The sequence below is a fragment of the Trichosurus vulpecula genome, chromosome 1 (genome assembly GCF_011100635.1).
Source record: "Trichosurus vulpecula isolate mTriVul1 chromosome 1, mTriVul1.pri, whole genome shotgun sequence".
NCBI lineage: Eukaryota > Metazoa > Chordata > Mammalia > Diprotodontia > Phalangeridae > Trichosurus > Trichosurus vulpecula.
Genome location: NC_050573.1, coordinates 446,853,521 through 446,877,425, shown reverse-complemented (window position 1 = coordinate 446,877,425; position 23,905 = coordinate 446,853,521). Strand labels below are relative to the sequence as shown.

Genomic DNA, 23,905 nt, shown 5'->3' with positions numbered 1-23,905 from the left:
GTCTATGTCACACAGTAGCAGAGCTAGGTTTCCAGTATTCCAGCTGTCCATTGTCCCTCACGCTTTTCCCAGTGGGGCTCAAACCTGCATTATGTCAATCACGTCCACCCTTCAGTTGTCTGTTGGCCGCCTCCTAGACTAGCTCCTTTTCTCCCCAGCTGCAGCCGTGAGTCCAGGACGAGGCTGGGGCAAAGTCTGCGGCAAAACAGCCGCACCTCCTGTGCGCTTAATTTTTTTTCCTTGGAGGTAGGGGGTGGGTGAGCTCTGCTCTTCGCACCCTTGCACCCCTCCTGAAACAATCAGTAATTTAAAAGAAAATAAAAACAGTTCTAAGGTCCAGGCCTGCCACACTGGAAAACCCTAGTTTTCTTGATCTTGGCAGACAGACCGCACTGCACTGGGCTTAGAGTTCAGAAGCCTTCAGTTCAAATACAGCCTCAGACACTTACCAGCTACCTCAGTTTCCTTATCAGTAAAGTGGGGATAGCAAGGCAGTATGGGCACTTTCTAGGTGTGGGAACCCAGGCAAATCATTTAGCCCTGTTTGCCTCAGTTTCCTCATCTGTCAAATGAACTGGAGAAGGAAACAGCAAACCACTCTAGTGCCTTTGTCAAGAAAACCCCAAAAGGGTCATGAAGAGTCAGACACAACTTAATAATGAACTATGATAGGATGAAATATGAAAGAAAAGCTGTAAAGCGCCTTGTAAACCTTAGCGCGCTCTATGAATGCTAGACCTGGTTATTGACTAGCATTCGCAAGCGCTCCCTGGGCTAACCCTTTGCTCTTTCTGAAATCGAGGTTCCCGAGGTGCACAGGCGCATCCTCTCCGGCTCAGCCACCTCCACGTGCCCAGCCCCGCTCAGCATCCAGCGCCCCCTGGCGGGGAGCAGAGACTTCGCTTTCCGGAACCTCTCCGTGCCCCCGGAACGTTTGTTCGCTGGAGCGGCGTGCCTGGCGTGGCGGGGAAGGTTTTGAGCTGAGCACCGTGCGCCATGCGCACTCGGCGCGCTCCGAGTTGGACGCGGTACCTGCAGCTGTCCGTGCAGTTCTGGATCCCGCCGCCTTCCCGGGTGCCGCAGTGAGTATTCTGGCCGGGGCCTGGGGAGCTCGTCGTAGGAGGGGAGCAGGAGCACAAGGAAGAGGAGGAGGGAGGCGGGCAGGTGGTCTGGGAAGAAGCTGCCCCTGGCTCCTGGAGAGGGGAGGAGCCTCACCTGAGGTGGGGGTGGGGAGGACTGTTGGAATTTGGGGGAGGCGGAGGAGGGGCGGCGCTGCCACCGCAACCGGAAAGGGTATGTCTGAAGGATTTGGGGGGAAGAGAGGAAGGGACCGGGACTATTTAAATATGGGCTTTGTGAGGGATTGGGGGTGGGAAGGGAAGCACCTTCCTGGAGAGGGGAGGAGTAGATCGGGGTAGAATCCCCAAATAAGGGCGGTGAAGAGTGCTGGACTCCGGGGCTCAGCTGGGTGCCTGCCCCTGGGGCTCTTAATAGGCGTTTACTGTGGCAACGAATGAACGGACTTGGGAATCTGCGCATCCCGCGTCAGACGTCTGCTAGCATTGTTAACCCTAGACTAGTTGCTTAACCCTCAATCTCAGTTTTCTCATCTGCAGCCCGGGCGCACACTCCCCTTCACAGGGTTGTTGTGAGCATCAAATGAACTAGTGTGTGTGCAGCGCTTTGCGAATGTTAAAGCGTTATATAAATGCCGATTGGTATTATTATTGTAAACTGACTTAGTGTTTCCTTTTATTCTTGTGTCAACCAGCTGTTGCTGAAAACCCCTGGATAAGGGTGTTGCCCCTGTATTGGGACCCCAAAAAGGTAAATCTTTGATAATTTAATGGATAAGAATTTTCCTGGAGTAATGTATCGGGAAGGGCCATGATTGATATAAGAAGGTTTCAGTTCTAGCCTCTTAAACTTGTGTGTTTAGGCAGATCATTTAGCCTCCTTGGGCCTCCACTTACTCATCTTGCAAAATGAGGGGTTTTGGAAGATAATCCCTAATATCAACTTGAGGTAGTGAGACTGGTGTTGGAGTTGGAATGATTTGATTCAGATTGTGCCATTCACTGTTTGATCGAGAACAAGTCACTTAACCTTTCTTAGTCATGATTTCCTAATCTGTAAAATAAGGGGGTTGAATTAATTTCAGCTGAGGTCCCTTCTTATTTTAAAACTATGAGCTATGCTGTCTTGTGGCCCAAAAGCTTATGATTCTTGGAAAATCCCCAGTAGTTGTTTGTTAAAGGAAAACTAACCTAGGCATTGATTTGATATTAGCAGCTTCCTGGAGAATTCAAAATTATGGATATTGATAAAAATATCATGTAAAGTGTTACTTTTAAATAAATTTATTTTTACTTTTCAACATTCACTTCCATAAGATTTTGAGTTCCAAATTTTCTCCTCTCCCCTCCTCTCACCCAAGACATATTGTAATTTGATATAGGCTCTATATAAACATCCATATGAAACATCTTTTTACATTAGTCATATTGTAAAGAAGAATTAGAACTAATGGGAGAAACCATGAGAAAGAAGAAACAAAAAGAGAGAGAGAGCGAGATTGAGCGCAAAGAATATGCTTTGATCTGCATTCAGACTCCATAGTTCTTTTTCTGGATGTGGACTGAATTTTGCATCATGAGGGTTTTAGAGCTATCTTGGATCTTTGCATGGCTAAGAAGAGATAGATAATTCCATCAAAGTTAGTCCTTGAGCAATGTGGCTGTTACTGTGTGTAATGTTCTCCTGGAAGAACTTCTTAACATATCGTATTTAGGAGGATCAAACTGTTCTCGTTGTTCAGTCATTTTTCACTCTTCATGACCCCCATTGGCAAAGATACTGGAGTGGTTTGCCATTTACTTCTCCAGCTCATTTTCACAGATGACAAAATTAAGGTAGACAGAGTTAAGTGACTTGCCCAGGGTCTGAGTAAGTTTCTGAGTGCAGATTTGACCTCAGGAAGATGAGTCTTCTTGACTCCAGGCCTTGGTACTCTATTCAGTGTGCCACCTAGCTGCTTCCATTCTCATTACAAAGCTTCTATGGTGCAGATCACAACTGTTTGGCTTGAAGGAGAAGTGGAAGAGTGAAGAGCAGGTTTTTGTTGTTGTTTCCAGCAGGAGACCCGAACAGATTTGCAACTAGAAGGGAAGAAGCCTAGAGAAAGAAGGAAATATTCTTGAGAGAAAGTTGATGATTGATATAGCAGCATCTCAACCGAGATGGGATCAAGTACCCAAGAGAAGGGCCCCTTTGGAAAACAGGCAGAATGAGAAGAGAATGAGCTTTTGAGTTGTAAAAGAATTAGTACATCCAAAATGTACTAATAAAAATTGAATGCTTTTGTCTTACAGGGTATTTACTTTTTGATAATTGGAACTCCGCAAAAGGAAAAATGGATGAAGAACCTGAAAAAACAAAACGCTGGGAAGGAGGCTATGAAAGAACATGGTAAATATAATATCTAGTTTTGTTCTGCTCTTTAAAAAATAAGTAGTATTTTGTTTTTTCCAATTGCAAATTTTTTCTCCCTCCCATCCCACCACCCCAAGCGTTCTTATTCTATTTTTCATTGTCCCTTTCAACTTTTTTCTTTCTTTCTTCCTTCTTTCTTTTTTACCCCCAAATAACCCAAATAATTATTGCTTTTAGGGAAATTCTTAAAGAAGATGAGTCTGGATCACTTAAAGCTACGATAGAAGACATTCTTTTCAAGGCCAAGAGAAAAAGGTAAGCCAAGAGTTCACTTAAAGATTTTCGACTAGAATCTAGTTACTAGATCATCCTTTTATTGATAGCTAAGAAAACAAGATTCTTATTCCCTTACCAGACTTTGGAGTCTGTATTTTTCCTTTAAAAGTGACCTTGCATAAAATAAAAGTGCATGATATATCTGTAATGAAGTTTGCTATGGACTTAGATTTATTTTTGTACAGGGGTGAATTTCAAAGTCCCTTTCTGTGAGGAGATAAAGGGATGTACAGTACTATGGAAGGCTTTTCTCTGGGCTCTCAGATTATCCTCATAAAACCTTTGTCCCTACATTTGTGCTTTTTCTTTCCCCCCAGAACTTTTTTCCATTATTTTCAGCCTTTTGCTGTAACTCTTAAAATCTAGAGAAACAGTCTCTAAAGAGGTCCCTAGATGAGCTAAGTCTAATTTGTTCCTGTGCTTTACTAAAGTTGACACTTCAGCTGTTAAATATAGTGCTGAAATAAATGTAAGGTTACCAAAGGGGTATTACCTTTGCATTATGCTCCATTTGGTAAATTTTTTTTCAGAGGATATTAGCAAATTGTTCTTAATGTTTTCTTTTTTATTCAATTCTTTTAAAGCCACAACAGAACTATTCTGGTTCATTAACTTAAAAACATATAAATTAGACCATCTAGAGAATAAAATTCATTTAACTCAGAATTACTTGCTCTTTATTTTTTTCGAGTTGAAGGGAATGTGCTAAAGTAAGTTCCTATTCTTTCCTCTAACTTTTTTTTTTTTTAACCTCTGTTATGTTTCAGAGAAGCCACCCCAGGGCCTATTGAACAAGGGGGAAGACATAGCGAACCTTTAAGGCTAGAATGGGGATGTGGTCCCAACATGACAAGGACATACTAGGAATGCTAGCTCACGTTAAATAATATTTTTGATAATAAAAGAACTTTATGTACATTATTTCTTTTGATTCTCATGAGAACTTTAGGTAGTACAATAGTAGATAGGTAGCTAGGTTAATTGTACAATATTATCCCTGTTTCACAGATAAGTGAAGCCCAAAGAGTCTGTGCCTCAGTGTCTTGCCTAAGATTACATAGCTTTTCTTCTGACACCAAATATGTTATTTCTTCCTGATATATTCTGTCTTCTTTTAGCATGAGAGGTCATAAAAATGTTAACTTTACATTATTTCATCTTTAAAATGTGGCATATTGTGATTTCATAGGATTACAATATTAATATTATGGTAATGAATTGTGTTGTACTGAAATACCTGTTTTAACAGAGTATTTGAACACCATGGACAAGTTCGACTTGGAATGGTATGTTTTTATTTTTTTTTCCCCACTGTTGTAGGTATTTTCCCTGTAATATACAGATGGTCCTGTAGAATGAGTAACATGGCCACAAACTTTTCAAGTTCAGTTTTTTTTTTTAAACAGTTCTCATATTGTCTGTATGTGAATTAGTGTGGATATCAAATACTGACTTTTTTGAAGCTAAAAATTTATCCTTAAAAATTATCCATTATTTATTTTTGCAGATGAGACACCTTTATGTAGTTGTAGATGGATCAAGAACTATGGAAGACCAAGACTTAAAGCCTAATAGACTGACATGCACTTTAAAGGTAAAACATCTCTAATTTAAACTGATCAAAAGACAGTTTAGACACAGTTTTAATTGCTCTCTCTTTTTAATATAATTTTGTTGTTTTATTTATATACAGTAACTGAATTTATGGTTTGCAGTGTTGTTAAGTAAAGGTTGCCTTGATTCTTTTAATCAAAAGGTGAAGTTACTTTTAATTAGAACATTCAATATTAGTATAGAAATGTGTATTCTTGTTTTTAAGCAGCCATCTTGGCTCTGCCCCCCAAGAAATGTGTGTTCTCAACCTGATTGAAAGTAGTTTATTATCTTAGGGAGGCTAAGCTTTTTCCTGGAATTACCGTTTAATTGTTTGGTCAGTAAATATTGTAATAGTTTGGTAACAAATTGTAAATATTTGGTAATCTAAAGGTAAAGTTAGACAGGACCCTTATGTAATTTATCCAGAATCCCAGTTTAGTAGAGCCTCAATTAATAAGACTTTATTCATCTAAGGAAATAATCTTTGAAGAAATTAAAACACTGGAGGACTGTATTGTGTGCTGAGAGAGAAATCAGAGGAAGCTTACCAGTTTTTAGATTCTCAGTTTTGATTTAAACTCATAATTATAACTCAAGAAAAGTTGATGTTACTAGCTCTCAAGTAAATAATTTTATTGAGTGTCTTGGTGTGGTGTCCTGACAGTACAAAACATTAAAAACTCTGAGTTCATTTGCAGGTGCTAATAATGATAAAACACATGTGCTTTATCGAGTTTACAAAATGCTTTCCTCAAAATAATCCAGGGAGTCAAGTAGTGTAAACATCATCACTACCATTTTACAGATGAGGACACTGAAGCCTGAAGCGGTGAGGTAACTAGAGTTCTTTTCATTACCACACTGCCTCCCAACAAATAATATTATTACGTATCCTACTTTTTAAAAAGTTCATGAGTAAAATATAATGCATTTCTAATTCAAATAGAAGCATGTTTTGCTTCAAACTTTGCCATTAAGTACATAATCTAATTTTCTTTGAAAGTTAGGATCCATATAATTTAAGCATTAGCAATTAACAGTAGACCACATAGAATCACAGATGTTAGAATCTTTCATTTTCATGAGGTTGAATGATAAATTACTTTCTGAAAACCAATGACAAATGAGTCAAATATTTCCAGCAATTAAGAAATACCTTGCTTGCAAATTTGTTTTATTTTAGCTAGTTTTGTGTTTTGAGTAGTTGGGTTCTCTTCCTCCAATAAAATCAATTCCTATCCATACATTAGAAGATGAGTTATTTTGATTTAGATGCTGCTCTGAATTTATAATGCAGAGTACAGAGGTGGAGAACTCCGGGTGTGGAACATTACATAAATGTTGTCAGACTCAATTGATGTGTTGGTTAGTTTTTTTCTTTTTCTCTCTCATTCTTTGTTTCAGAGGGCAACTCTTTAAGGAAGGGCCCATTAATAAGGTTTTATTGATATCTTTTGTTTATATATCACCAGCATTTTCTAATGTATTGCTCTCCTCACCCCTTCTAGAGAGCCTTCCTATATAATAAAGAATTTTAAAAGAAGAAAGGGGGGAAAAGTTCTACAAAACTAACTGAATTTATCAAGTGAGTCTGACTTCAGTTTTCCGTATCTTTGGTACCCAGTCACTGCAAAGAAACTCAGGGAAATGTTTTTCTTGTCTCCTTTGGCCCAGGCTTCTTTATTATATTTTTGTAGCATTTAGTTTTGATTAAAAAAAAATTAAGGGTCAAAGAAAGAATTTACAGTGTAGCTAGTAATTAGGGGTTTTTTTTGTATTCTGAATATTTCAGTATTTCAAATCTACTAGACATATTAGACATTAATGTATGTAATTATATGGTAGTAAATGAAATAAAAATTGGAGAATTCTGAAGGACATGTAGTGGTATGTAATTCAGAACACTAGAAGAGAAAGTATAAGCATTTATCAAGTTCTGTATAAGGTCTTTTGATGGGAAATATTTGTATTGTTTATTTAATATGTAATTTTTCATTTTTACAGTTATTAGAATATTTTGTAGAGGAGTATTTTGATCAGAATCCTATTAGTCAGGTATGTACCTCTGTGATAGAAAGTAAAACTAGATTGCTATTAATGTAGCCAAATGTAATTGATGAAATGAAATCAGTTCCGCATTTATCACTTGTTTTTAGTGTCTTTTTTAAAAGAATCTGATAGGGTTAAAAAATCAATTATGAATCAAGTGGTATTTTCCTGAATTAATAAATGTCCCAAGTGTTTGCCCTAAGACAAACAATTCAAGAAAAAAAATGCATATTAGGAACTAAGCAGTAAATAGAGTGGAATCTTAAAACTGAATTTTGACAGAAATTTTTTAAAGTATTGTAAGCAAATGCCCACTATGAATCATGATCTCTTGATTATTAATTGCTTGTTTTATTTGAGTTCTTATGAAAATTTTAATATGTAAGAATAATAGAAGGTTTTGATTTATTTTTGAGATTGGGATAATCGTAACTAAGAGTAAGAGAGCTGAAAAGCTGACAGAACTCTCAGGTATGTCCTGCTTGTTACACATGTGTGTTAATCACTGCTGTTTTGATTAGATTTGTGGGCTTTGAAACATCAGGAACCATACCCATTAAATACCATTCTCTTGCACAGATACTGGAGAAAGACCATTGGTCTAAGAGGCAGGAGGTTGGGATTCAGACAGTAGCTCTGCTTGGTGCTGGTTGTATTTCCAGAGACAGGAACACCATTTCCCTAGGCTTCACTCTGCTCATCTGGAAAATGAGGAGATTAGACTATGGGACTTGTTGGATTCCTTCCAGCCTCCAAGCTCTTTGGGTGTGTGCCCTTAGTGCACCTTCTGAAGGGACTTTATGGCAAAATACTTAAGTGAACCTCTCTTAGACAGAATTTTGCTCATTGGTCACTGTGATATAGTGTAGTGACTTCACTGCATTTTTTCAAGCCCTTTAAAACCTTGTATATATGAAAGAACTTTTGAGTTCCCAATTAACTTTAAAATTGGTCAGATTTGTTTTGTTCCTTTTTATGATTTTGTATCAGCATCTTTTGTGTTTACGTTACCTTCATTTCTCCTTGCATACATTCTCACCTGTATAACGAAGAATTTTTTTTAAGTAAAGGCAAAGAAATTCATCAGAACTGCTCAAAAATCAATTAAATGTTAAATAATGTACCTTCCAAGTTAAAGAGCACAGGAAAAACCACAAGCAACACATTTAGTTGTTATTTTAAAAATATTTTTCTTTACATTAAATTACACTTAAACTGGCAAATGCTCTATTAATTCTTCTCTTTCCTTGGTAAAAAGGAGAAAAGAATAGTGATAGCTTCAGAAAATTGGCAACCAAACTTCTGAATCATAGCATTGACTCTGAATTGAATATTTATGCAGTACACAGGTTACTTAAAACCAGATTGCCTGCTGTTGAACCCTGGGTACTGTGAATGTTTGAGCAGATGAAATATGCATCCTATACAGAGTCCTTTCATTGCAATTACCAGCATTTATCAGTAACTAGCTACATTATTTGGATTGAATGCCTTCCCCTTAAATATTAAATTTCTCTGACATAGCTGTTGTATATTTCCTGGTAGAGCTTCTGTAGGACCAGTTTGGGATAGTAACTTTAGTGTTGTACACTGGTTTGTGATTGAGGAGACTTAAGTTCTAGACCCATCTCTGGCCCCTTCACTTAACTCTTCTGTATTTATTTTTTAATCTATAAAACAAGTGCATAAGACTGGCATCCATTAATTTTTCGTTTGTTTTTTGCAAGGCCATTGAGGTTAAATGACTTGCCCAGGATCACACAGTTAGTAAGTGTCAAGTATCTGAGGCTGGATTTGAAGTCAGGTCCTCCTTGTTCTAGGGCTGGTGCTGTTATCAACTGCACCACCTAGCTGCCCCTATTAATTTTTTTTAAAGTATTTTGGTAACTATGTTTCAATATAATTGACTTCATTTGTAATTGTATATATTTTGTTTAATGCATTCTGCGATGTCCATAGGCTTCACCCAGACCGCGGAAAAGGTCCATGACACAAAAAAGGTTAAGAACTCCTTGGTTAGATGATTTCTATATTTTCTTCTGGTGTGATTCTGGGTTAGCACCTTTCATTTACATTTTTCTGAGGGGTGAAGTGTTGCAAAAGCTAGAAATGATAAAGTGACAAATTAATTGATACAAAAATATTTAAATCTTTAATACAAAGTACTATTCTAGGTGCTGTGGGAGAGAGAGAAATCATTAATGAATCAGTTAGGTTGGTTTTTTGTTTTTTTTTTTTTGGTAATACTTGAATGCCAGAGAACCGTAGCTCACACTGAATTAACCTGGCCAAATGAGACTACCTTCATCCTAAGCATCCTTAGTACCTTCCCAAGGAACCATTTATTACAACTCCTCAGCATCAATTTAGGTATCAGCTAAACAACATCAAAGTGTTGAATATTTGTTAAGACCTTGCATAGATAGAATCTCTGTCCTGAACTAGTTTCAGAGTAAAAGAAAAATGGGATTTTGTTGGTCATTTCTGAGAAAAGTGTTAATTGTAAGACTTTACCATGTTAGCAATATATGTACCAACACCGATATTTGGGGGGAAATCTTATTAGGATTTCATGTGTAACTAATAAACATGAATGTGTGTGTATAAAATGAGTAAAATTTCATTTGCATTTTAGGAAATCCAAGGAAGCATATAGCCTCTCTCAAGAAAGCGGTAGATATGACTTGCCATGGAGAGCCATCTCTCTACAATTCCATAAACCTGGCCATGCAGACACTAAAGTCAGTGTTTTACATGTTTTATTATTTAATTTAAATTGTTCGGCAGGTTATTAAAGGGGTTAAAGTGCTAGACTGGGTCTGTAAAATCATAGTTGTAACAATATTGTTAATTGCTAGGGGAACATAAGGGTATTTGTGTTATGTAGTACTATGTGGGGGTGATATTAGAAAATATTTCTACTTCCCTCATTTGAGGTTTCAGGAGGCAAGTACCTTGTTCACTAAAAATTTTAGAGATGTATGGATAATTATTAACTGTATTTCAAAGTAAATGTGTTTAGTGTAATGAATATTTAAAAATAATTGGTGTAAGAAATACAGTGTAAGAATTGGTGATTTGATTTCACTTTCATTGAATATAGGACAGGACTTTTCCCCTAGTGTCCTTGCCTAGAACTCATACTTATCTGGCAACGTCACAGTCCAATCTTCCATTTATCAGGAAGTAAGAAATATCCCTGAATGGCCAAAATCGACTTCACAAAAACCCATCTCCTAAAGCTAATTCCTGGGTCATTGTGCCCTGCAGACAGCAGGTGAGTGAGAAGGGTTTGTTAAGGCTTTGGTGATACTGGAAGAACAGAACCTGGATTCAGGATTTGGTCACCACCACTAGCTATGTGGCCATTGTCAGGTCACTTAAATTCTCTGGGCCTGAGTTTTCTTATTCATAAGTTGGGGATGATAATACCTAAAATACATACTGTGCCAGGTGGTTGTAACTATCACATAATTTCTGCAAATCACTTTCTAAATCTTAAAGGGTTCTAGAAATATCATTTATTATCATTGTTACTCAATTAATTGAGTTGGAGTTACTCATGTGAATCATCTTTCCTCACTATATAGGCATCACAGTATAGCATATAGAGTACTGGATTGAGTTAGAAAGACTTGGATTTAATCTTCTAGCTTCTAGCTCTTACTTCACTAGCTGTGTGACCATTCAGATCCTCCTTTTTCTCATCTGCAAAATGAAAATAGTAACACCGTACTGCTTCAGCGGGTTGCTGTGAGGAAATTGCTTTGTAAAGAAAATTTCTTATAAATGTTATTACATATTGCTTGGAACATTCTTCTCATTTTACAAACATTTCTAACAAGTGTGGATATTTGATTTCTCATTGTATAGCAAATTAGAAATGGCATATTTGAATAATCTCATAGATATGTAGGCCCATTGACCATATAAAATGACAGCTGAACTCAAAGTATTAGGAAGAAAACCTCTAAGAAACTAACATTAATTTGGAGCCATTTGGTGCTGGAGTAAAACAACTGAAACCACCTCAGAGTTTCCCTAAGATATCACCACATAGTGAATGCCTTATTCCTTATTGTTCCTGTAATTTTAAACTCTCTACTCTTTTAGCTGGATGTAGATTATGTAAATATAATTTCCTATTCCTAATCATAGTGTATTTTGTCTTATCTTTAGACATATGCCAGGGCACACAAGTAGAGAAGTCCTGATCATCTTTAGCAGTCTCACTACCTGTGATCCCTCTAACATCTATGATCTAATCAAGGTGATGCTCATTTGTTTAAAAGTAGAACAAAATTACAACTTTGAAGATAAACTTTAGTGTCTTTATGTACTCTGCATATTTAACATACCTGTTAAGTGATCATCGAATGTCTCTACCACTTCTTCTTTCTTGTTTCTCATGAAGAGTTTAAAGGCAGCTAAAATTAGAGTGTCTGTTATCGGCCTGTCTGCAGAAGTTCGAGTTTGCACTGTTCTTGCCCGTGAAACTGGTGGTAAGTCTATAGAATACTCACCATATCCTCCCATTTAAGAAGTGTAACTTCTTGAATTACATTATTTAAGTCATTCAGTATTTTATGGCTACTCAACTTAAGATAGCACTGTATATCTTAGAGCCAGCAATACTGGCAGCCATCTTATTTTTACCATTGTTTATATATGGAGGTGTCATCCATTTGCAAAACGGAAGAACTTTTATAATTAATTAGCGTTTTTCAGAGAGACTGAAATATATAGATTAAAAGGAAAATTTTCCATGCTAAGTCCTTGAAAAAGATTCTTTATAACTTTATAATTTTAATCTTTCTAAATTATAATTATAGCTGTATTTTAGAAAGCTGATATCTAGCTGGGAAAGTTAACCAAATAAAGCCTTTTTAATGATAATTTACCTTAAAGCTTTTTAATTTCAAATTTTGTATTTTATATTTTTATGGCCAAAATGACTAAAGAAATGTCATAGAAATGATGCTTTGATTGTATAGTTAAAAGCTAAAATTTTTATATTTCCTCCAAATTTTTAGGAACATACCATGTTATTTTAGATGAAAGTCATTATAAAGAACTCCTAACACATCATGTTAGTCCTCCACCTGCTAGTTCAAGTTCTGAATGCTCTCTTATTCGTATGGGTGAGTTTTATTCTCAGTTTATTTTTATTTTTGAAAATAAATTTTGATCTTTTGTTTTTACATTGCCAAAATTTCTCAGTATCCCTACCATTTTTCACAGAGCTATCCCATATAACAAATATGTTTTAGAGAAAAAAAAAGGTAGAAGAGGGAAAAAATCAAAACAAATAAATACATGAGAAAAGTCTGAAAATATGTTCAATGTTCTAAACCAGTAAAGGAGTGGAGTACAGATGTCTTCTCATCCTTTCTTTGTGGCCATGCTTTTTCTTTGTAATTTTGCAACATTCATTTTAGATTGTTTTATGGTGATTACTCTTCATTTACATTGTTGTAATTATTGTGCATATTGTTCTCTTGACTACCTCTTTCATTCTCTGTTAGTTCATGTAAGTCTCTACATGCTTCTGTGTTCACTGTATTTATGATCTTTTATAGCACAATAAAAATTCCATCACATCAGTTTACCACAGTCTGTTTAGCCATTCCCCAGTGAACGGATGTCTACTTTGTTTCCACTTCTTTGCTACTATAAAAAGTGTTGCTATAAATATTTTGATGTGTATCAGGATTTTATACTTCCTTGGGATATTTCCCTATTAGTGGAATTAATAGATCAAATCCTTACAGTAGAGTCTCTAGAGCAAAGACTTATAACTATTTTATCCATTTATTTGCATAATTCCAAATTTCTTTCCAAAATGGTAATACTGGTTCCCAACTCTACCAACAATGTATTAGTGTGCCTACTTTCCCACAATCCCTCTAATACTGACTATTCAAAATGAGTAATTTTTAAACTATCGGTTATTGTTTTTGTTTTAACAGAAGAATTAGTTTTAACTTCAAAAAATTTTCTTCCTTTTGATTTATTTTGTTTTTACATCACTTTCATTTCCAGATTTGTGTCCTCCCCTACCCAGCAAGCCATCCCTGTAATAGATTAAAAAAGAATTACAGGTGTGAGTGTTTCCGTAAGCACTACGCCCGCTCTCTTTAGGAGCATAATAAAATGCCTTCCTCTGCCCCCCCAAAAAAAGAATTACAAGTTCAGCAAAGCTAAGGAAAATATCAGTGAAGTCTGACAGGATTTGCAGTATCTCCCATTCAGAATTGCATGGAAAGGAAGCAAGTTCCTTTCAATGCAAGGACCAAGTTTTGTCATTATATATATAATGTTCAGTGTCATGTATTTGTTCTTTCCATTTAAATAGTGGTGTATATTTTCCTGATTTTGATTGCTTCACTCTGTATGAGTTACAGGTTTTCTTATTTTTCTGAATTCTTCATCTTTATTATTTCTGACAGCACAGTAATATAGTATTACATTGATGAAATAGATTTATAATGTAAAGGGAACACATTCATAGACTATTCAATTGTGACATGGCCTTTCCCAATGTATTCCTGGCCAAATTAGCCATTTAGTTTTTTACTTGCACAAAGTGATATTATCTCTCTTAAGTAATTCTTAAATTTAGATTTCCTAATTTTCAGTCTTATTTGCTAACATATTTCATTGACAGGTTTAGTATTTTTGGTTTCCTTTATTCAAATAATGTTAAGCATGAGCATAGTATATTGATTTTTAAGTACAAATTACAACTAAAATCTTAATTTGTTGTACTATACATGAGGTTTAAAATTTACCTTATAGAAGTGTGCCTTCAAATGAAGATAGTGAAATATAATGAAGGAATTTTGAGAGAATTTTCTAACTTCTGAGAAAATAAGTAATAACTATTTTGATTCATCACCACTTATATTCAGTCAGCTAAAATGAAGTGAACTTGTACATTTATTCTGTGAATTCCTGATTATCTTAGCCAAATTAGGTAATTCTTTTTTTTTTTTGTGTTAACATTTTTATTTGAAGTTCTGAGATTCAAATTATCTTTCTCCTTCCCCTCCTCTTACCTGAGATGGTAAGCATTCAGATATAGTTTATACATGTGCAGTTATATAAAACATTTTTATATTATTCATTTTGTACAAGAAGACTTGTGTAAAAGAAAAAAAATGAAAAAAAGTGAAAAGTAGCATTCTTCAATCTGTATTGAAACAGTATCAGTTCCTTCTCTGGAGGCAGATAGTAAGCTTCATCATTAGTCCTTTGTGATTATCTTGGATCATTGTATCACTGAAAGTAGCTAAGTCATTCATAGTTGTTCATCTTACAATATTGCTGTTACTTTGCTTTCCTTAGTTCCCTATGCATCAGTTATGTAAGTCCAGGTTCTTTGAAATCATCTTGCTTGTTATTTCTTACAGCACAGTAATATTCCATTATGATCATATATCATAACTTGCTTAGCCATTCCGCAATTGATCGGCATCCTTTCGATTTCCAGTTCTTAGCCACCACAAAAAGAGCTGCTGTAAATATATTTGCATAAATAGGTCCTTTTCCCTTTTTTTGGATGTCTTTGTGATATAGACCTAGCAGTGGGATTGCTGGATCAGAGGGTATGCACAGTTTTATACCTCTTGGGGCATAGTTCCAAATTGCTCTCCAGAATGGTTGGATCACCAATGTTGCATTAGTGTGCCACAAACCAGATAATTCAAAGAAAGGCAAATTTTTTTTGTTTAAATTATTTTAATTATCAATATCAGTCATCTAATAATTGTATGATTCACTGATTGTCTTTGGACATGTGGATCAAATCCCCTGTATCCTTGGTGAATACATATCACAGAATTCATATTCTGCTTTCTACTAAGAGCTAGTTGTGTACTTCCAGCTAGATGGTGGCACATATACACCACCCACTTCTATCTTCATATCTTCCAGAGTTATCCCAGAGCCCATCTCAATTTTGACCCTTGGACTCACTATCCTCTTGGTCAGGGGACTATCTTGTGGGCCTTTGCTTCTTTTTTTTTTTTTGAGAGTTTTTATTTTGAGTTTACAACACTTGCTTCTACATAATTTTGAGTTCCAGGTTTTCTTCCCCCTCTCTGCACCTCCCTCCCCAAGATGGCATGGAATCCGATATATCTTCTATGTATAACACACTAGTCAAGATGTGAAGAAGAATTATGACCAATAGAATGAATCATGAGAAAGAGGAAACAGAACCAAAAAAAATTCCAAAAACAAAAGAGAAAAAAAAAGGCGAGCATGTAGTGTGCCTCAATCTGCATTCAGACTCCATAGTTCTTTCTCTGGATGTAGATAGCATTCTCCATCGTGAGTCCTTTGGAGTTGTCTTTGCACCTTGTGTTGCTGAGAAGAGCAAAGTCTATCAGGGTTAGTCATCACAGAATCCATATATCTGTGGTTGTGTATAATGTTCTCCTGGCTCTGCTCCACTCTCTCAGCATTATATTGTGTAGGTTTTTCCAGGTTGTTATGAAGTCCATATCATCCCCATTTCTTATAGCACAATAGTATTCCATTACCTTCATATACCACAACTTGTTCAGCCATTCCCCAATTGATGGGCATCCCCTTGATTTCCAATTCTTTCCTACTACAAAAAGAGCTGCTATAAATATTTTTGTATATATGGGTCCTTTTCCCACTTGTGTGATCTCTTTGGGATACAACCCTAAAAGTGGTGTTGCTGAGTCAAAGGGTATGAACATTTTTATAGCCCTTTAGGCATAGTTCCAAATTGCTCTCCAGAATGCTGGATCAGTTCACAACTCCACCAGCAATGTAACAGTGTTCCAGTTTTCCCCTGTCCTCTCCAGCATTTATCATTTTCCTGTTTTGTCATTTTAGCCAATCTGACAGGAGAGATGTGGTCCCTAAGAGTTGTTTTGATTTGCATTTCTCTAATCAGTAGTGATTTCGAGCATTTTTTCATTTGCCTATAGATACCTTTAATTTCTTCCTCTGAAAACTGCCTGTTCATGTTTTTTGATCATTTCTCAATTGGGGAATGACTTGTATTCCTATAAATTTGGCTCAGTTCCCTGTATATTTTAGAGATGTGGGCCTTTGCTTCTTAAAGTCCTTCGAGTCTTTCCATTTTTCTTGCTCCTTAGGTCAGAACCTAATACCCTTGGCTTTTTTATCTGCCTGAAATGAACCCTCCTTTATGTGTTGTTTCTCTCATTTGGAGGGATTGTCTCATTTTGCTTTACTCTATTTCTATTCTCAGAACTTAGCGTAGTGCTTGACACATGGTAAGTGCTTGATAAATACCTCTCCATTCCATTCATTTTCGTTATTGGACAACTATTTGCCCAATTCCTTTGTTACCCCACCATGGAATCCTGGGAGTTAGGATTCCCCTCTTTGTGTGCAGAATTACACCTATCACCCTATTTCTTTTGCCTTAAATTTTTATTTGCAATTTTTTTTTGGATTTGGAATTGTAGACCTAGTTAACTAGAAGGTGATCTCTAGGAGGCATCTTAGAGGTAGAGAAATGAAGTTTGCTGTAAAATTGTCTTAGTACTGCTGTAAGAAAAAATTCAGAAACTAAATCATATAATTGTTGCTTGATTGAGAGAAATAAATTAATACATTTTCTTTTTTGAAGGTTTTCCTCAGCACACCATTGCCTCTTTGTCCGATCAGGATGCTAAACCTTCTTTCAGCATGGCGTAAGTAAAGATTTAACAATTTTATCATTGACAGAATTGCACGTTATTTAATCCTCTATAATTTATTACAAACAAAAGACAATGAAAGTTAGTGAAATGATTAATTTAAAATAGTTTCTTGGCCAAATTGTTAATTTTGTTATTAAATACTTGGCTGCTATTGGGATTGATGTGGATAAATCCCAGAGTAGTTGAACATTAAGGATGTCATCATTTTTAAATGTCTTATATCAAAATAAATGGCATCATCTACTGGGCAATGGCCAAAGAAATTATAATACATCGATATAATGGGGTGTTATAGTGCTATAAAACATGGAGACTACAGAGGAGCTTGGGAAGTCCTATGAATTGATACAAAGTGAAGCAAGCAGAGCCAGGAAAAAAAGATGCAACATGACTAAAATGTAACTGGAAAGAGTGACAATAACAAGAAACAATCAAAACTGAATTCAGTGAAATCAATGGTGGCCAAGTTTGTTGCAGAGGTAGGGGACTGTGGGTGTGGAATACTGTATACATATACATACACACACGCACACAATGTCAGAGTTTTTTTGATATGTTGATTAGTTTGGCTGAACTTTCCCCCCCCCCTTTTTTATTCTTTATTATTCAGGATAGTTCTTTGGGAGAGATAAGGGGAAAGATACATTGGGAAATGTAGGTGATACAAAAACAAGCTGTCAATAAAATTTTATTTAAAAAAAACAGTAAGTCATTCAGATACACATTCACATCCATTTATTTATTCAAAAATTTCTTTTGTTACTCAAAAAAGTGATCATTTAAACTTTTTTCCCTAAAGGCATTTGGATAGCAGTACTGAGCCAGGCCTTACTTTGGGAGGGTATTTCTGTCCACAGTGTCGGGCAAAGTACTCTGAACTTCCCGTTGAATGTAAAATCTGTGGTAAGTCACCGTTACTCATAATTTCACTTTATTTACTTTGATGATCTGAATGATCGCCTCTAATCCTAGGTCTGCTGTTTACCACTTGGATGACCTTGGATAAGCAAAGTAATCTTTGTGTACCATGCTTCCCTTATACATAAAATGAAGAAACTGGACTAAATAAGCTATAAGGCTTGTGATTTTGGTTTAAGTAAATCTAAAAGTTCAATCTTTCCTGTATCTCTTGAGTTTACTCTTACCCAGTAGAAAGGATTCTTCTCTACCCTGCTTGTATAATAATCACTTGGCTCCTGACATCTGCTGTTATATGTGGAGTCAAGCATTTCCCTGTGGATTATCTCAGGGAAGAACCACTATTGCCTAAAGATTTGCTCCAGTAATGTTTTTCTGCATTGATTAGGGAGTGAGAGAAAAATATGCAAAGTAAGGCTACCAGACATAAGAGGAACTCCCCTGAAGCTCAAGTGTAAGTTAGGTTTCGAAATGAGAGTTCTTTCTTCTCTACCTAAGGAACTGACAGCCCTGGAAGATGGTCAAAGTTAGAGTCCTTAACTTTAAAAAAAAAATCTTCAGTTTTTTCATTCACAAAAGGAAACTTACTGTAAAGAATGGTGAGTTTTTGGCTATTGAAAATGTATTCATTGTGTAAATTGAATGATTTTGTTTAAGCCTTATGATATGTGCCCATAAATTTAAACAATGATGCAGGATCTCAGTTGAATTTTATCAATTTGGGTTTTGGTCATTGTCCTTTATTTTCAGCAATTAAATTTGTTGTTTTAAATGTTAGGTTTAACATTGGTATCTGCTCCCCATCTGGCACGGTCTTATCATCATTTGTTTCCTTTGGAGGCTTTTCAAGAAGTTTCTTTGGAAGAATATAATGGGGAGAGGTAAAGTTGATTTATAGCTATAATATATTGTAAGTTCTAATATGGAAACGTTTGGATAGGTTGTTAATGCAGGTTAGCCTTGGAAGCACCCCTTGTTTTGGTTTACTGAATGTGAACTTTGTCTAAATTACTGTGAAAGGAAAATAAAATGCTTCATGGGAACGGAGTGCAGTCTGGTGGAGAGGATGCTGGATTTGAATCAAAAGAATATGAATTCAAGTCCTGGTGGTCATTGGGCATATTATTTAACCTCTTTGGGTTTCATTTTCCTCATCTGTAAAAAGAGAGGGTTGGACCATATGTTCTTAGGAGTCTTTCCATGTCCCAATTCTGATCTGGTGACCCCAGAAGTGTGAGGAAATGAGGACTTTTCTTGGAGTCAGGAAACCTGTCACTGCTGTGTGTGTGTGTGTGTGTGTGTGTGTGTGTGTGTGTGTGTGTGTGTGTGTGAGAGAGAGAGAGAGAGAGAGAGAGAGAGAGAAAGAAGATTAGGTATTTCCACACTACATTTCGTAATTTTTGTGGTTAAATACTCAATAATTTTGACTAATTTGGGGGAATTTTGTTTTAGAATATTTTAAAAGAAACATAGCTTTATTATTCTCAGAAATGTTTATAGATGGAACATAAAGTACCCAAGTCCTGGTTAGTAGAGGTAGTACTGCTTTTAAAAATAGGTAAGATTTCAGTCAAATAATTAAATATTTGTTACACACCCACTGTGTACAGAGTAGTATGCTAGGTTCTGGGAAAATACAAAGTTTAGATAAGAATGATTTGTAGCTAGTATAGGAAAGTCTTAGTCTAATAAGAGTCAAGTTGTTCTAAATCCTTCCAAATCCAGGCCCAGACATGGTGGCTATCCCTACTTTTTATGTACTGCCCATAGGCCATTGTCAAAAAAGAACTGGTGTCTTTTATCCTTTTTATTTAGTATTTTATTTTTCCCCACTTAACATGTGAAAATGATTTTTAACATCCATTTTTAAAACTTTGAGTTCCACATTCTCTCTCCTCCTCCCTGCCCACCCTGGTGCCTTTCTTAGGTGATTTTCAGCATCACATGCCCTTCTTCCTGCCCCTACAAAGCTACTGCTGTTCTTCTCTACTTGTGATAACACTGGTAATCCTGGAGGTTGTTTTTTGATGATGACGAATCAATAAATTTCAGTCACACGTTCTTACCTCTAGAATCAAACACCCCCAGCCTCCACCCCCTGCAGCTTGGTATTTAAGACTTTTCCTTTACAACTCAACTCCACTGTACCTTTTTAGCCTTAATCATGTTAAGTGCCCTCCACGGCTCAGCCAAATTGGCCTTTTCTCTGTTCCCTCCTGCTCCATCTCTCTTTTCTGTATCTTTGTACTGGCTGTCACATACGTCACTTTGTCTCTTAGAATCCCTGCCCTCCTTCAAGGCCTACCTCCTTTATGTGTGCATGCCCTCCCCCATTTGCTAGTTCTTTTTCCTAGACAACTCCCTTCTCTTTTGTGTGTCTTTTATATATATGTTCATATTGATTCACCTGTTAGAATGTGAGCTTCTCAAGGGCAGAAACTTTCTCTTTTGTTTCCGTACCCCTAGAGCCTGGCACAGTGCCTGGCATATAGTATAGATAGATACTAAATAGTTCTTAGGGCTTGATTTACTGGGTGAATTGATTATAGTGACCGTAGGTATTTCAGTGGATAGTGTTGAACCTCTTGTCAAAGATGGGGGTTCAGATCTCACTACGGACATTTAGTAGCTGGATGACCCTGGGCGAATCACTCACCTTTTATCTAAGTTTCCTCATCAGGAAAATGGGGACAATAGTAGCACGCAGCTGTGAGGGTAAAGTAATATATTTGTGAAGCATTTTGCAAACCTTAAAAAACTGTATAAATGCCTTTATTTTTATTTATTCACCGACACTAATGATGTCAGTCATGTGTTTGTTCTGAAAGCTAAGTGCAACAAAATCTGGTTAATTGAGGATCTCAATTTATTATAATTCATTGTATTTTTCTGGCACTATTTCTAATGCTTAGAATTTCACCATAATAGAACTTTGTAGAAATTGTTTCTTTAGAGGTAATCATATTTTTAAAAAGTAATTAAGTGTAAAGTAATATTAAGTAAATAAGTAAAAAGTAATTAAGATTTTTTTTTTCCCCAGATTTTGTCAGGGATGCCTAGGGGAATTAAAAGATCAACATGTAAGTTCACTTGGTTTCTAATTACCAAGAAGTCTTTAATGTTTCTCTTACTAGGAAAACTTTTAAAGGATAAAGAAGTTCTTAAGGGCCAGATTTCTATCCAGCTAGCTCCCAGAGCTAACAATTCATTCCTCAAAAGATGTCAGGTTGTAATTAAGATGGAGAGTTCAGAGGTTAAACTCTCACTGAAGGCTCTCTAGCTGTTTCTCCTGAAGCGATGCCTGATCATTTTTATAAGAGAAGGCTCACATCTGGGATTTCTGTTTCTTATGTCAGTTTGAAGTGGCACTAGTAAGAGGTTGAAGATAAGAAATAGTTTGTTATTTTTGAAAGTTTGATGAGCTCATGAGTTCGTGGCATTTGGCTACTTACTATGGTAGAATTCTATAATTATTTTTTAAAGGTGGGACTAAAATTTCCCGAAATGTTTAATTGTTTTGAGTTTACATTGCCAACATTCTCTAATTACACTGTTATATAATTTGTATAATAAGCTTCCTTTGCATTAAATTTGTAAGGTTTAAGTCTGTACTCCACATTACATACTAGGACTCCATTATGAAATTATTTTTTTTTAAATATTTTTTTTTATGGCTCTAATTTTTTCTTTTGGAGGGGGGAAGGGCAATTGGGTTTAAGTGACTTGCCCAAGGTCACACAGCTAGTAAGTGTCAATCGTCTGAGGCCGGATTTGAACTCAGGTCTTCCTGACTCCAGGGCCGGTGCTCTATTCACTGCACCACCTAGCTGCCCCGTTTATGAAATTATTTAAAGTTGTAAATAGAGGAGTTTAATTAATAGTATTCCTCAGTGTTATTCGGATTATGTGCTTTTAAATCCTGAGGTTCTGTGAAGTAATCTAAAGGGGCCTCCAGAGGAAAAAAATTCTAGTACCAGATAAGAATGTCTAACCTAACCATCCTTTTTGTTCTGTGTCAGCCAAATATGGATGAGGTTATCTGATATGGGTTGCCATCACAGCTTGGCAAAAATCAATCACACGACTACAGAGTTGGTTTCTTTGTGTTACAGATTAATTCACTGAATATATACACCTATTAATGCAGAAAGCATCATAGTTTGTCTGTCTTGGCAAAGTCTTTGTGAAGTAATAATTGACCTTGTGAAGTAATAAATGTATTTGTATTCTTAGATTTTTTTTTTGCTGTAAAATTTTTTGTACTGATTTTCATTTTGGATAATTGGGCAAAGGTGGAGGGGGCATACACACACATATATAAATAAAATGTATATTCAGTTTGAGGAGAATAGAAAAATGTTTTCACAGTTAAAACTGGTATTTAAACAAGCATATATGAATATAATTTGAATGTTTAAGAAACTAACTAGACAGCAATGATCACTAATTTATGTTCACATTAGTGGTCTTGAATTTTAGTTTGTATACTGTTACCAAATTTTGAAAATTGGTTTCGTGGTTCTGACAAAATTTCAAAGCCAGTTTATAAAACACATAACTACAGAAAAAACCCACTGTATTTTTGTAAGCTTTATTGTGTGTTATTCTTATTTGTATATCACTCATTTTTGGACATTCTTATCCTTCCCTTGTAACAGAAAAACATTTAAGCAAAACAGTTGATACAGTAATTTAGTCTGACATTGTATGTAATGTTCTGCCCCTGTGGTCCCCTGCCTTTCTGCCAAGGAAGGGGAAGAAGATAAAATAAACACTGAATTTGGAAAAAGACACTTTTTAAAAATAATTTTTGTTGCCATCTTTTTTTATATCACATAAATTCCCACTGTATCCCCCTCCCAGAGAGCCATCCCTTATAATTATGAATAAAAAAGAGCTAAAGAAAGTTTATCAAAACCAACACCTATTCAAGAGGCTGACATTCTATCCAGTGTCCTGTATCCCCCACCTCTACAAAGGAGCAAGGGAGAGACAGGATGCTCGTTTTTAAAATGAAAGTGTGATCAGCTGAAACATTTCTCTCTTGAATTCATAGCTAGCACCCCAGCTGCAAAATACTGGCTTCAAGTAAAGAGGAAATGAAAATGATGGGCTATTGCATTCAGTATTGGTCCCAGTTATAAAACACTTACTCATAACAGACCTCATCACTAAGTAAGTTTTTGTAATGTTAGTTTTGAAATAAAATTGCCTTTAAAGTATAAGGGTTTTAATGTTTTAAAATCAGCCTTATTTTATTTGTTATCATTTTAGGAACATTTTTTTAAAAATCATTTAAAATACTTTACAGCAAGAGTTTTGTTAGCTTTGTTTATAGTTTCATCATTGCAAAAATTTAACTATCGCTGTCATAAAATGAATGAGTTAAACAGAGGGAGAATTAAAAAATAAAGAGTGAAATAAGTAATGCCCTTCTGGAGAGAGGAACTGCTAGCTAGCTTTTCATAATGTATCTCTTAAATTCTTGTGTTAGACTTAACATTTGACAATTAATCTGAACTTTGTTTCTCTCTGCCCCTCCTTCCACTCTTTATTGCAGGTTTATATTTGTACTGTGTGCCAGAATGCATTCTGTGTAGACTGTGACTTGTTTATTCACGACTCTCTGCATTGCTGCCCTGCGTGTATTCATAAGAATCCAGCTCCTTCGGGTGTGTGACATCGTCCTTTCCTCCATACTCTTATTTCTACATAAAAAAAAAACTACAGCCTATTCTAGGGAGACTTGAGAAATGGCTTGGAGATGGATTGTAGTAAAATGTGAAGAACAATTTGAAAACACAGGATGTTTTTTTAAGTATTTTGTGTTCAGAAATTAATATTTTAATAAACTTTTACTTGTA

The 23,905-nt window shown here is 35.9% G+C and overlaps 1 protein-coding gene across 5 annotated transcripts; it reads left to right on the top strand.

The window, feature by feature from the left end:
- The first annotated feature begins 981 nt into the window (after positions 1 to 981).
- On the top strand, positions 982 to 23,905 carry GTF2H2 (general transcription factor IIH subunit 2). Of its 5 annotated transcripts, none has more exons than XM_036764436.1 (18): positions 982 to 1,082; positions 1,772 to 1,827; positions 3,372 to 3,468; positions 3,670 to 3,747; positions 5,018 to 5,054; positions 5,276 to 5,362; positions 7,369 to 7,419; positions 7,830 to 7,884; positions 10,049 to 10,154; positions 11,593 to 11,683; positions 11,828 to 11,915; positions 12,447 to 12,554; positions 17,051 to 17,114; positions 17,923 to 18,026; positions 18,882 to 18,922; positions 21,082 to 21,121; positions 23,098 to 23,216; positions 23,602 to 23,693. In XM_036764436.1, exons 3-15 carry the CDS (start codon positions 3,413 to 3,415, stop codon positions 18,911 to 18,913), a joined length of 957 nt encoding a protein of 318 aa, XP_036620331.1. In that variant the 5' UTR covers positions 982 to 1,082; positions 1,772 to 1,827; positions 3,372 to 3,412; the 3' UTR covers positions 18,914 to 18,922; positions 21,082 to 21,121; positions 23,098 to 23,216; positions 23,602 to 23,693. The 5 variants fall into 5 exon arrangements, with proteins under 5 accessions (XP_036620331.1, XP_036620322.1, XP_036620315.1 ...); XM_036764420.1 differs by having other exon boundaries at positions 983 to 1,082; positions 18,820 to 18,922; XM_036764427.1 differs by lacking the exon at positions 23,098 to 23,216 and having other exon boundaries at positions 23,602 to 23,653.